The sequence below is a fragment of the Nasonia vitripennis genome (assembly GCF_009193385.2).
Source record: "Nasonia vitripennis strain AsymCx chromosome 5 unlocalized genomic scaffold, Nvit_psr_1.1 chr5_random0003, whole genome shotgun sequence".
NCBI classification, from domain to species: domain Eukaryota; kingdom Metazoa; phylum Arthropoda; class Insecta; order Hymenoptera; family Pteromalidae; genus Nasonia; species Nasonia vitripennis.
Genome location: NW_022279653.1, coordinates 490479 through 505286, shown reverse-complemented (window position 1 = coordinate 505286; position 14808 = coordinate 490479). Strand labels below are relative to the sequence as shown.

General features: G+C 32.5%; 1 protein-coding gene and 1 long non-coding RNA gene across 10 annotated transcripts in view; one reads left to right on the top strand and one right to left on the bottom strand.

Annotated features, from left to right (window-relative positions):
- LOC100117692 (potassium voltage-gated channel subfamily H member 6) overlaps positions 1 to 14808 on the top strand; it is a 536423-nt gene that overhangs the window by 72818 nt on the left and 448797 nt on the right. For all 9 annotated transcript variants that reach the window (XM_032602146.1, XM_031932880.1, XM_031932886.2 and 6 more), the window contains one exon: positions 11613 to 11862. In XM_032602146.1, the coding sequence (XP_032458037.1) occupies positions 11613 to 11862 (250 nt within the window). The remainder of the gene's footprint in view (positions 1 to 11612; positions 11863 to 14808) is intronic.
- On the bottom strand, positions 7929 to 8091 carry LOC116417815. The gene is made up of 2 exons (XR_004228059.1): positions 8024 to 8091; positions 7929 to 7959 (listed from the first exon to the last, which is right to left on the bottom strand). It is a non-coding gene; the product is annotated as an uncharacterized LOC116417815 (long non-coding RNA).

Sequence of the window (14808 nt, the reverse complement as noted above, 5' to 3'; positions counted from 1 at the left end):
GCTGCGCGAATCTTTTTTCAGTGTAGGAGTTTTAATTTGTAGATACTGATAAACTTTGAGTAGACATTTATGTTCTTTTTTTTCCGCTGCTAGATTCAATTAATTACGCAGGTTTTTGCACCTGCATATCTACGATATTGATTCTAGCCTTTACTGTGAAAGTTTAATTTATTTATTCTTGTAGAAGTTTTAAATCGTGGATACCATTCATGTTTAATTAGATTTTCATGTTCTTAATTTCGTTATTTCTTCTGCTGGATTTGATTGACAACGCAAATTTACGCACCTGAATATCTACGATATGGTTTCCAGCCATTAATATTACGTTATTTTGGAACGATTATGAAACCCAAGATCTATGCCTTTATTAAGGATGCATAGCTTTCACTTATTACCTTAAATAAGCTGTTTAATAAGTAAATTGTTATTATTTTAGTCAGCGGTTCATTCTTAGAAAAACTATTTCACGCGTACCTAATTTTAGGAACATTTTTGTCTATGTACACCTCATTATAAGTTTAAAGCTATATATGTATACCGAATTTTGAGGACGCTTAGTTACAGGGTTGTGGCGATACTTCTCTCAAAGTTTAATTCATTTATTTTTCTAGGTATTTTTAATAGTTGGTACTATTTATGCTTAACTAGATTTTTATGTCCTTATTTTGATTATTTTTGCTGCTGAATTTGATACACTACGCATGATTTCGCTCCAAGCATATCTACGACATTGTTTCTAGCCATTACTCTAAAGTTATTTCGATACGATTATTTAACTCAAGTTCTATTATGGTTGTATAGCTTGCACTTATCAACCTAGCAGCTTTTTAGTAATTAAATTGCTATCAATTCAGTCAGTGGTTTTGTCTCAGTTGAACGTTTTTATGCGTACCTAAGATCAGGAACATCTTTGTCTATGTACACCTCATTATGAGTTCAAAACTATATATGTATACCGGATTTTGGGGACGCATATTTAATGGGTTGTAGTGATGCTTCTCTCAAAGTTTAATTCATTTAATCTTCTAGGAGTTTCAATTTGTAGATATTGATAAACTTTAAGTAGATATTTATGTTCTTAATTTGATTATTGTCTCAGCTGGATTTGATTGACAACGCAAATTTACGCACCTGTATATCTACGATATTGATTCCAGCCATTAATATTAGGTTATTTTGGAACGATTATCAAACCCAAGATCTATGCTTACATTAAGGATGTATAGCTTGCATTTATTATCTTAAAAGCTGCTTAATAAGTAAATTGCTATTATTTCAGTCACAGATTTATCTTTATTCAAACGTTTCTACTTGTACCTAAGTTTAGGAACATTTTCGTCAATTAGAGTTTAAAACTATATATGTATACCGTATTTTAACGACGCTCAGTTGAAGGGATGTGGCGATGTTTTTCTCAAAGTTTAATTCATTTAATCTATCAGGAGTTTTAAATTTTGGATACCATTTCAGACGCTAAGTTCGAGAGTTGTGCTGATGCCTTTATCAAAGTGTATAAAAATATATTTAGTACGAAAATCAAATGAGATTTTCCTTGTTGTTTATTTTAGCTGATAATCTTAATCAATGTTTTTAGTTTTCTCATGTTTTTAAACTTTTTTGAGCAGTCAATTGAGCGAAGTTCTACGAATATAATTAACACTATACATCATGCACCAATTAGCTCAAAATTTTTTTATATTTTAGTATTTATCAAAAGTCTAACGCTCTTGTCTGAGTTGAACATATAAACTTGTTTTCAATCTCAGGATCTATTTTGCTTGATTCTAAGCACGTTACCTTTGGAGTATACTGAATATTTAGGACGCTAAGTCAGAGGGTTGTGGCTATATGCCTTTTTCATATTTTAATTGGGAGTTTCTAGATCAAGAACTATACGATGCATTAGAGATTTTTGTACTTGACGCTTAGTTTCTTAATTTGTAACTTAACAAAATGTTTATTTTTTAAGCTTATATAATATTTGTAGTAGTTGTACGGCCTCATGTACCTAAAATTGGGTGTATAATTCTTATTACGTCCTCAAACTGCTGATTAGATACATAAAACTTTGAGGACCGACCTCAAAATTTGCTAAAGTCCTCAAACTTTAGCATACACAATTGAATTTGTCTCCAAATATGTACTATTATATATAAAACTTTGGGGCCGGTCCCCATATTTAGGCTTAGATGTATAAAAGTTTGGGGACCGGCCCCAAAGTTAGCAAATGTACTCAAACTTTGGTGTATATCAAGATTTATGGTCTCAAACTTCGACATTAATACATATATATATATATATATATATATATATATATATATATGTATAATTTTATTTATTTATTTATTCCAGAATAGTACAGAGTATAACTAGTTGATATAGTCACTCAGTACCTTGCAGAGGTACACGTGTTACCTGTTCGTAAGCACTGGAATTACATAAGAAAATACAAAATTAAAAAATACTTATAACTAGAAAAACTTACCATTTTACTCTATATGTTACAAACTAAAAGCATCAATCGCATGCTTATTATTGAGCGTTTTACAAATAACTTACTTATATTTTATTTCGCACGCAATAATAACAAAATTTCATTTAATTCCAATGTTAAATTATGGCATACAAATAGTCAACAATTCATTTCAATCCACTTCTTGATTAAATTCTCATCCGATGGTTCATTTATATCTACTACTTTTAGACTATTTGGTCGCGCATTATATGTAATGATTGCTTTTTTACGACTTTTTTTATCACTGACTCTTTTATAACTTTTAGGTATAATTAAACTCTTTTTCCCAGAAACACTTGTAGAACTTAAGTACCGGGTTTCGAGGTCGTTATAATGTACCTTATCTCAAATTATCTTAAATTATCTCAAAAATAAGTGACAATCATCTGTTATATTCACAATTTTGGTTTGCTATTTATTTACTACTCAAGTTAACGTTTTTATAGTATTACTTGTTTATTTAATATAAAAATGGATTTTTCTTACACAAAGCAACGACCAATAAACAAAGAACTATAAGATGAACAAATGCTAAAATTCAGCCTATTCTTATACAATAACCCACTTATATGTAGACAAACAGTCGATGACATCATACAAATGTTCAATAATTTTATGTCATTTTTTATTCCTTTTATACAGGAAGAAATGAGTGTACATTTAAAACCTATTGCTACTGACATTTGTTTAAGTAAAGTCAAATGTATTCTAGAAAAATGCAAAGATCCTTTTGGTAAAATATTAACAGAGCACAAAAGGTTGTAAGTGTAAGAGGAAGAAGGTTTGTACACGCCTCCTGAACTGATTGAAATTGGGAAATACCATGACAAGCCTGCGTTCGTTGCACACATTTCGCTTCAGCATAACTTGAGATCGTTACTTGAAATGCCTGGTCTATACAACGAAATAACAAATAAAGTTGAATACTTGTCAATAGATACCAAATTGAAGATGGGATCATTACCTTGAAGTTTATAAATCAATGCATTGATAAATTCAATTATAGACACATCGAAATAAGAAACAAGCCACAGGCTTTAACACTCTCTGTCGAAAAAGGCGGTAAAAGAATGAAAATTCGGCAATCTACATCCGAGCTTCTTTGATTATGCAGATACCTGGGTCTTATGATAGGCGATTACATACCACCTGATAATAAGAACTGAAAATTGTATTTGTATCTGCGACAAATAGTAGCCGTTGTAATGTCACCAAAATTGACAAGATGCCAAATTTTTAATTTAAAATATCTAATAGAAAAACACAATTCTACTTTTTTTGAATTATATGGCGACTTAAAGCCAAAAATGCACCTACTCATTCATTATTCTCGTATAATGATTTTGAATGGACAAGTAATACATTTCTCGTCTATGAAATTCGAGAGGATAAATAGAAAATTAAAGGAAGTAGCTATTAGTACTACCTCTAACTTAAATCTGTCTATAACAATAGCTATGAGGCATCAGTTACAGTCATGCTACACGTTCCAGATCTGTAAATCTGCAATCAAGGACATTGAACTTGACCTATAGACATAGAAGTAAAGCGAGTTCCTAATATCTCAGATATAATGCCTGTAAAAACTTTAAAGTACGTTCAAATACGCGGCAAAATTTTATGTCCTGGGGATGTTTTCATGACCAGATTCTCTGATGATGGTCCTTATTTTGGCAGGATACAAAATATTTTATATTGCAATAGCATTTACTTTGAAGTGCAAGAGTTTGAAACGATTTATTTTAATAAATATTAGCATGCATATAGCGTTTGCCATACTAGTAATGATACGAAAATTATTAATGTTGATGAAGTGCCAAGAACTTTGCCATGTTTATTAGTTACAATAAAATGTGAATCATTGGTTGCGAGGAGATATGATTTATAAAATCAAAGAAAAAAATACATTTTTCTTTATATTAATATTGTATTCAATCAGATTGAAATAAAAAAAAAATATAAAAATATTTCCAACTTTTTATTTTCTATAATTATTTACGCAATTCTTTTTAATATCCTTATTTCATATTGATATTATTTCATATTTCCTATTGTTTTTTTTTTATAATTTTGCGCACAGCAATAAATGGTTTGTTTAAAAGTTTTAAGAGACTCATATGATTAGAATTATAATTGTGAATTGTTCCGATTTTAATTGTAAAACTTTTTACAAAAAACTAATTTTATTGATTATGGAATATTTATTTATTAATTTATTTTTCAAGCTAAATTATGATATTATAAATTATTTTTTCTTATCTTCTATGCAAATTATAAATTGTCAGTTTATTTGGATCCTATTTTCCTTGGATGAAATTTTTTAGTACTGAATGACTTATTAACATTTAAAAATTTATTTACAAAAACTCACGGTTATAAATAAATTAATTCGATTTAAAAAGTCATGAACCCAAATTAAATATGTTCAGCGGAATCGTCAATTTGGCGTGCGCGATCGTTGCGCACAATCGCATGCGTACGTACTCGGTATACTTGCAACCGACCCATGGGATAATCCCGTGTATTGCTTGCGATTAACGCATACTATACTTACGTGTGATCATATCATTATACTATTGCCATAAAAATATCAGATTCATGTTTTATTGGCTTGTTTTCTTCAATATTTTACTATAAGCAATATTGTTGCTGTTAACGTTAAGATCAATGTCTTAATTACAAAAAATTTACATGATACATAGCATGCACAAGTAGCCGTGCTTTAAAAGTAAGAATTTTCTCTCCGTGTAGGTTTAGAGGGCTGTCATGTACGTTAAAACTGTTCTTATTAATTATCTTCAATATTTTACTTTGTAATTTTTGCACCATATCTCGATTATTTTTATACACTCCACCCCAGGCTAAGATTCCATAGCTTATCATGCTATGGAAAAAAGCATAATATATCATTCGTAGTGTTACCGTCGACATGCTGTTTGCTAGCTTATAAAAAATATATACTAAGTACTTTGTTTTTTTAATTATATATTGAATATATTTATCCTACCTCAAATTATAGTCAAAAACAATTCCAAGGTATTTACAGCTCTCCACTCTAGTCAACATCCTATCCTGGATTTCTACTTCTATGTGAGCCGGTACACTATTACGATAGCTTCCGAATATTATGCAGACTGTTTTATCTACATTCAGCGATAATTTATTCACTGCCAGCCAGTTATCGATGACCAATAGGAATTTATTCATGTTACTTTGCGCCTCTAACTAAGTCACTCCAGTGGCTATCATGGCAGTATCGTCAGCATAAGACAGTATGGAGTCCAGGGGGATATCCTTCAAGACATCATTAATATATAATATAAATAGTAGTAGCTCCAGGATAGTACCCTGAGATACACCTGTGTTGGTGGTGTGCGCGAAGCACACTTAAATTTCCTAGTATATATACAAAATGTATGAATTTTTTTTTGTTATATGGATTCGATCCCATACATTTAGTAAGCTGCTCTTTTTAAGAAAATATACATATCTCTATTTCTACCATGCTTGTGATCCATAGTATACGGCAAATGAGTCAGCTAATGAATGATTAGCATAGAATTTAGAAATAAAACTTGCAAACAAAGATTTAATAGCTTATATTCGTCTACCCGAGGCAGGTGGTGCGGGAAGAAAAATCTATGATCGTAAATGCGTCACAAAGTTCATCAACACGTAAGGGCTAAATTAATACTTCAAAAAAATACTAGATCGATGGAAAAGTTTTCTTTTGACATATGGAATTGATCACATACATTTGGTAGGCACCTTTGTTTGAGTAAACCCCATCTTTCATATTTCTAAAACGTTTGTGAGCCATACAATACGAAAAATGAGTTACCTCACGAACGATTAGCATAGAATTTAGAAATAAAGCCTGCAAACAAAGATTTGGTAGCTTCCATCGGTCTACCCGAGGCAGGTGGTGCGTGAAGAAAAATCTACGATCGTATCGTCGGTCCCTACGAAGAATAGTACGGTTCAGATTTGCCATGAAGAATAGTACGGTTCAGATTTGCCGCAAAGACTAGTACATTTCAGATATTTCCCACATGAAAAAATTCAATTGTTTTAGAGATACATAAATAGTTATTTTGGTTAAATTAATAAAATTGCAATATTTTCAAAGTTGCAAAAAAAATTTTGAAAAATTTCGAAATTTGTTTTATAGTTCTAATAGATAAAATATTGTTCAAATATGCATTAATGACTTTTAGAATACTTTCAATTTTAATTATTTTACATAAAGAGCGCCCGTCACAATGTCAAATCATATAATTTTCATGAAAAAATTTAAACCTTAATATTTTAAATACCATAGGGTCCTCATAACCTCATAAAATCATGAATTGTCTTAAAACATTCTGAACTTTAGTTAGCGAATTATAAGGTTTAACAGAAATAGTAATTTCCGTTATACAGGGTATACAGTGTGAGAGACAAAGAATTTCGATCCTGATATCTTTTAAACTAAACGGTTTTATAAGCTGCAAAAAAACCTAGCCGAGGTGATCAAAAGATCGATATTTTCGCAAAATTTAAACTTAATTAAAGCTTTTTTAGGCACGACCGCGACACGGAAGTGCCTTATAGTTTTGTCATCGAAAAATGTGTGAGATGCGATATCGCTCGAAAATCGTTTTTTAACAGCTAAAAAACCAATTATTGGCCATAAACCTTTGCAGCTTTACGTTTTACATAAAAATATTATATGTAAAAGATGTAAATATTTCCAAAACACAACTTATTACCCAAGGCAAATATATTTTGTAAATGCTTTGATGCAAAACAAAGTCTCAAAAACGATTTTTGATAGAAATAGTTTAATAACGATCTAGATGCGACGCGCCCACAAGCCCCAAGTTTTGTAGGGATATCTCCTTATCATTATAAACTTATAGTTAAATTCTGAACATTATCCCGTACATGTATATACATAAGACAACATAAACGTAATTGTATAAACTCGCAATAAGCGCATGAAATTTGACAACAGATAATTGATCTTTTTAAATTGTATCAGCACAATTTACTTTCAAAATTTGAGTATATTGTACTGAACTAGAAAACCTAAAATTAATAATAATGAAAATAACTCAGATTGAATAAAGGCTCTGAGAAGCTTGACACGTCCCTCTAAACTAAAGCTATACTATATTTTGCTATACTATACTATATTTTATAAATTATGCCCTACTACTGAATCAAATCTTGGCTAGACTAATTAATAAAAATCTTCTATTTTGTTCCATGGAATCCTCTTGAAAATATTATCCCTTGCTGCAACTGCTTGCCATTATGTTCAATTTTCTCATCTAAAAAAAAGAATAAAATTAAAATCAAAAAATAACCTCTGCAATGTAAATAATATTCTAACTGAAACCATTTATGCACTAAATGCATGGTTGTACATACGTATAACCTGCATCTTAGAAACACTGCATCTGCAAGAATAAAAATTATATCAATCGCATGAAATGTATTTAAATTATATAGAACATATTGTACCTGAAAGTTACACACTAACGAAGATCCAGTGTTATCGATGATCAGGCATGAGACCAGTGCCCTTAATTATACTGCTCCCCTTCAGCCAGAGTCTTGATAAAGCTTTTTTCCAACTCCAAGATTGCGATGCTTCAGATACCAACGTCAATAATTTCTTCAGTTATACTTTGATGCATGCAGTAGACTGCGATGCCAATGAATGCAGCATAACTCGTACTCCTAGACACACAGGAAATATATTACAAAGTTTTCTCACAAATAATTATTGATAGATTGAGTCCACTGATCTTTTAGAATCTAGCAATATATTAATAATCACTGTTAAAGTGCCCGTAAGCAAGAAAAAATATCTATCTAAAAAACTGATAACATGCACACTGCATTTCAAATTAAAACTTATTAAAGATATGTTATCAATTAAACATACAGTACAAGTCATTGTAATATTTTGAATATTACCATGTCCGATAGTATAAACCTATCTCGAGAGCCATATTAAAGTGGTTAAAGTATCCAATAACATCAATCAATAATCCCAGCAAGCATGAATCCAGCTCCAAGATCATCTAGATGTGGTTCAAGCAGCCAGCAACGCCAACCAGGACAGCCAGGGAGTTCAAATATAGCTCGAGCGACCCTTAATGCACTTCTTCTGTACGGATATGTGTATGTGTGTTTTCAATTTTGCAAAAATATTTATCATCTTATTGCTACAAACAATTGAGCTTATAACGTGTTATAGTTGTATAAATACATTGTAAATAAGTACATTCACAATCAATTTTTTAGGATTTAAATTTCCAATTATATAAAAGTTGACATTTTTAAAATACTAGGTACGTTAAAGCTCGCTACATTTTAAGGTTAGAATTTTTGAATTTATTGATATCAAAACAACCACTTATAGTGAGTTTTAAGATATTAGGTACAGCACCGCCATTAATCGATCACATTTCTCGATTCATCAGAATCAACCAATCCATTCTCGGCTTCAATTTTCCGGTATCACTTTTTCAAAGAGGATTGTAAATTTTATGTTATAATATTTTTCAACGAAACACATATATTCCAACAATTGTACAATAAACCATGGAATTGAGTTTTTTTTTGATATTTTGTAACGAGCGGCCGCGAATTCGTATCATGCGTGCTTGTTTGGTCGTGCGATGTTAGCTCAGCAGCCAAGCACGGTGTTGCCAAGTCATGCGGAGAAGCGCGTGCGAGAGGCCACGCGCGAAGTCAGACAAATTCGGGCTAGCGATCTGTTGACACACGTGCGCGCATCCGACATTTATTTACCCGGGAGTGATAATCGCCGCGACGAGCAGCTACGACAACTGAGGCCACCTCGATCTACGCCCTTATAGTCAAAATCGTCAAAAGTCAAAAATCTGACAAGAAAGTGAAAATGTTTACTTTTCCGGTATTTCTTTCCATTTTCGACGATTTTTCACTTTATTTTTAATTGTTCGCAACTTTTGATAGAGGCGGTCATTTAAATAAGTTTGCTTGACCAGGTAATATATCAGGCGCAATATAGGTTATTTTTTGCTAATTAGTAATGGGCCCGTTACTTTTTTTCGGTATATCGTTTATAGGTGGCACCCATGTTTTTACTATATTGTATGCCCAAGTGCATACACAAAACTTGGTCTGGTAAGTATGCCACCAAGGACTCTTAATCCAAAGTAGTTGGGTTCAAGTCCTGATTGCGATACCTTTTTGTTCATTTTTTTTTTAATTTTCGATTGTTAAAATATCAAAGTTTAAAAGGACCAATTAGTATTTAATATATTAATTTATTTAGATAATTTACAGTTACGTGATTATCGACACATCGACTACTACAGTTCAACAGATCAAACTCGACTGACACTCAATAGCTTTTATAGCTACTGTGCATTTATTTATTTATTCTTTACACTTTGATGCACTGCACTGTATATTTGCAAGGATCTCTGCAGATTTCTCTGCAGGAATACCTGCAGAAATTTTTCGTAAGGTTTTTTTTAAACATTACTAATATATAAACATAAACTTCACGCATGCGCAAAAAAAGTGTATAAATAGAGAGCACAGCGGCTTGATTATTTCAAAAAGTCAATAAATCTGAGAAATTTAAGCATACAATTATAAAGATATTATTAATGTATTTTTTGAAGACCCTTTGGGTTGAGCCGTAGTCTCGGGAACAGCACACACGGTTAGATATCAAGCGATCGGATATAGTAAGCACGGTAATAGCGACGTAATCAAGAGTCTATCCGGTAGACTAGCTTGAACAAATCTGTCGCGCGTACAGAGTCTCGCGCGCGAAGCTCTCTCTCTCTCCCCCCACTCGCCATCGAAGTGTGCTCTCTCTCTCTCTCTCTCTCTCTCTCTCTCTCTCTCTCTCTCTTTCGCTCTCGCTGCTCTGCTGCTGCTCACCTATAACATGGCTATTGTATATTAGTATAATATAATTATTGTATGCTGGGGAGGTTATGTCGAGTTAACAACGTTCCTCGTTATACCATATAGCAACCAATCTTTCGGCAATATTGTCTGAAAGTTGCATCGGCATATTCGTCAGATTCGAAAATATTGCAGACAGGTTATTGAATATTCTGGATACCGTCCGTATTGCTGTAAAGAGTAATGTCCGTTTTTGGATTGCGTTTCAAGAGGTATCATCCGGATGGTACTCCCCAAAACACGAATGAAAACACGTGAAAACGCTTATCAGTCATATAAGCAAGAGTGTTCGTTTGACTGAGGGCTGGTTACTACGCCATTATTCCTTTAGAAAGTGACCAAGAGTATCAACGGTTTTTCAGCAACAATAAGTCACAGTCCGAGAAGCGACTGCTGTACTATAAACATTTCATAGTAAATTTGAACAGGGCGCGTTTTGTTTAACGCGTAGAAACACGTTTGAGTTTAATAGTCAATAGATACGTAGTTATAATCTACGATAGCAATGAGCTTATATACATGGTCTTTAATGTACAGATCTGATTACAGAAACAACATCCTGTGAAACTCGTGCGTGTGGATGCGTTAACTTGATGATTTATTTATTTTTTTTTTCACAAGACTTTGATACAACTTAACGGCTAATGCGTGATATTTGAAAACAATTTAATGTAAAAGAAGTAGATATTTTCGCAGACATATGACATTACACATATGATACAGAAATATAAATCAATGCTCGCAACATGCTTGAAAGTCGATGCCTTGCCCTTGCTTTTTATTTGAAAGAGGGAGAGAGAGAGAGAGGGGGGGGAGAAGAATAGAGAGATCTTTTTATCTCTCTCGTTAGCGCTGCAACGCAGCCAGCTGATTGCAGTTTGATTGGAATCAGCTTATAACTATTTAATAAACTAAATCTTATCTATTTATTTTACATCTTGTGTACTAAAATTAACATCACTTTTTGAAGCATCTCCTAAGCGAACAACAATAGTGTTTACTTCTGCAACTGTGAAGATTACGTTGATCAGTGCGTTCTGCACGGACAACTTAATGAACTTTAGAGACATCCTGATAATTACAATAATTGTTATTTTACTTTTACTTTACATATTAATATTTCTGAATATTTTAGGTCTTATCTCTTGGTGCTGATGTTCTCCCAGAGTATAAACTTCAATCTCCACGAATTCATAAATGGACTATTTTGCATTATTCACCATTTAAAGCTGTTTGGGACTGGATCATTCTGCTACTTGTGATGTATACAGCTATCTTTACACCTTACGTTGCTGCTTTCTTACTTCCAGAACCTGATCACCATCGAAAGAAAACTGATTCAGATACATATACGGATGATCCTATAGTCGTGATAGATCTCATAGGTTAGATTCTTAAATTATATTTTATCATCATCACACTAAATACGATTAATAGTATATTGTCATTACTTTGCATAGATAACTAATGATTCATCATCTTATATAAAATTGTTACGTTAGTTACCTTTATTAACTATTTTTTATATGCTAATTAACAAAAATCGAGTCTAGTAACAAGTAGCAGTACATAATTATTATTATCTTGGATATGTCGTACAAAATCGCAAGATTATTCAGCGTCGCATGGAAAAATAACTAATTTACCTTAATGCATTTTACGATTTTATAAACTAAAATTACGAGGATGATGTTTGAGCTCGAGTGTTAGTCGAAGGGGGCCGTAGGCGCCCGAGACGGACACGAGTGCTCAAACATTATCCGAGTCTGGAAAAGCACATTCGCCCCTCGTTGTTCACAGTGCTTTGTATAACAAGTGTATAAGGAAGACCATTTTTGCCCCCCTAGGGGCGAAAACAACCATTTTCGCTCCTCTTGATTTCCGATTCTCAAATTATTGTAGGCTCGTTCTACCTTATAGGGGGCGAAAATAGATTAATTTATACATGTATTATGTACATTTTGTCTGACGCCCGGAAAACCCTATTTTCGGTCCACTTTATAGGCGCCGAAAATGGTCTTTTTTAAGCACGTGTTATAAAAACGTATATTTTCATTAAAATGACGATAGCTGAGTAGGTCCCACTTTTCAAGAAATAAAGTGGCTACACAGTTCAGTCGTTAATAAAGCACTATATGCAACACGGGAGTAAAGTCGATTATTCCCTCGGGTGATTACCTCTCACCCGCGGGGCTAATCAACGACTTGAGTAAATAAAAAATATACAAAATGTCTCAATATCGTTGGTACAACAAATATTTGAATATTTTTACAATAATTATTATTCTTAAACTTTCTAACTTATTGTTATTTTTTTATTAATATTCAATATACGTTGTTCAAAGCCAATGTCGTGTTTGTATTACTTTTAGTAATATTTTGGAATATAAACTATTTTTAAAAACTAAAAATCGGAATAAAATGCTAGGATTTAAAGCTTAAATAAGTAAATACTATTAATAACAAATAATGTTCTGAACTAAAATTTTAATAAAATATTTATTTTAGTCCATCACCACGCAAATTTAAATTGAATGAAGTAGTAGTTATTATTTTAATTTTTAACATATTTTTTATATAAAACTGTCATTATTTTAAACAGATATGGTATAAAGGTGGCTCTCTAGTAAAATTCAGCTTGTGTGCGCCAGGATGAAATTAAAGTTGAAAAAACAAGTTTATGAGAAAACACTGTTTTTATAAAAAAGTGGCTTTATTATAATACACACTTTAATTTTGCAAAACTATTCATTATAAATATAGTATAAATATAAATATTTTTCTACATTCCAAAATTGTCACAAGAAAGGCTCTCATAACGCCAGCCTACGAGAAAAAGTTCAAGGAAGTTCTCGAGAACGCTGATAGTGGAAAGTTTTTGTTTGGAGACAAGTTGGGCGAGCGTTTCAAAGATTGGCAAGCTATTGGTAAAACCGAGGCGGAGATAAAGGCGTTCAAGAAGACGCTGTTTGAGTCTTCCGATACAAACTCGGTAAACTGCAAGCGGCCGTCAAGACAAGAGGCGAATACGAGCAGCCGCAAAATGAATTATTACAACAACAATGCCTCGAGGAAAAACAGCAACAAAGGCTCTTTTCGGTTGACGCGTACATGCACGCAAACTTAGCCAGTGTCACACAGCAGGTCGCGATACTATTACAACAATTAAGTTCACCGGCGTCATTAGAGGTAAAGCGAGCTAGAAGGTTAAAGTTTTTAATTTGACGGTTTCGTATTAACTGCCATTCGTGGTTATGAGCTCCCGATCATAAAGAACGTGCGCCAGGACAGGACACCCGAGACCCCGAGATTTAGTACATTGGAAACTCGTGAATTGGAAGTAGCTATTAGTAAGTTGTTGAAGAACAGTGCAATCGAGCCTTGCAAACCGGAAACTGGTCAATTTATATCATCTTATTTGTTGGTACATAAATCAGACAAAACTTACAATTTTATACTAAATTTAAAAAAATTTAACGATTTTTGTGAGGCTGATTATTTAAAATTAGAAAATATTAAGCTGGCAGCTGAGCTATTGCATCAATTCAATTTTATGTGCAAGCTTGATCTGAAAGACGTATTTTTTCTGGTTCCAATTTGCGATAAAGATAGGAAATGTTTGCGTTTCATTTATAACGACAAGTTATATCAGTTCACGTGTTTACCGTTTGGATAACATGGAATAATCGTTGTTATTTACACCAAGTAGATCTTGTATATTTTTGAGATTCATGATCGATTCAAGGAAAATGTGCCTAAGCTTGCCAATAAAAAAACGAAATAAGATTAAGAATCTGTCGAAAACAGTCATGAAAAAGAAAAAAAATTATAATTGACGCAATGGCACAGTTAGTGGGTACATTGAACTTAGCATGTTCAGCCGTAAAATACGGTTGGCTATATTATAAAAGTTTAGAAAAAGATAAATATCTATCTATATATATATCTATATATAAAGTTATAAGAATTTTAAGAATATGAGAAAGATCGCTGATTTTCATAAAACACCTTACTCTTTGTGACTATTTACTATTTTCAAGCCTAAACAACTTTTTGCCCAGGCAACAATTTTTAACTCACCAGCACTTAAATTGAAGCTCTCTTCTGATACTTCGATCCTAGCAATACACATTTTTGGATTGCACATTCATACACTGAGTGAGTAAAGTTGAATCGTGGCTTGTTTTCGATAATTTTCCCTGTGTTAAATTCCCATAAGAGAATTTAAACTGTCCGGCAAAAAATAGGTATTTTTTAATCTTGGGAACCCAAGGTTTTTCGGGGTCTATATGACCTAAAGAACGAAAAAAAGTGGTTGGGTAGGTGTGCTC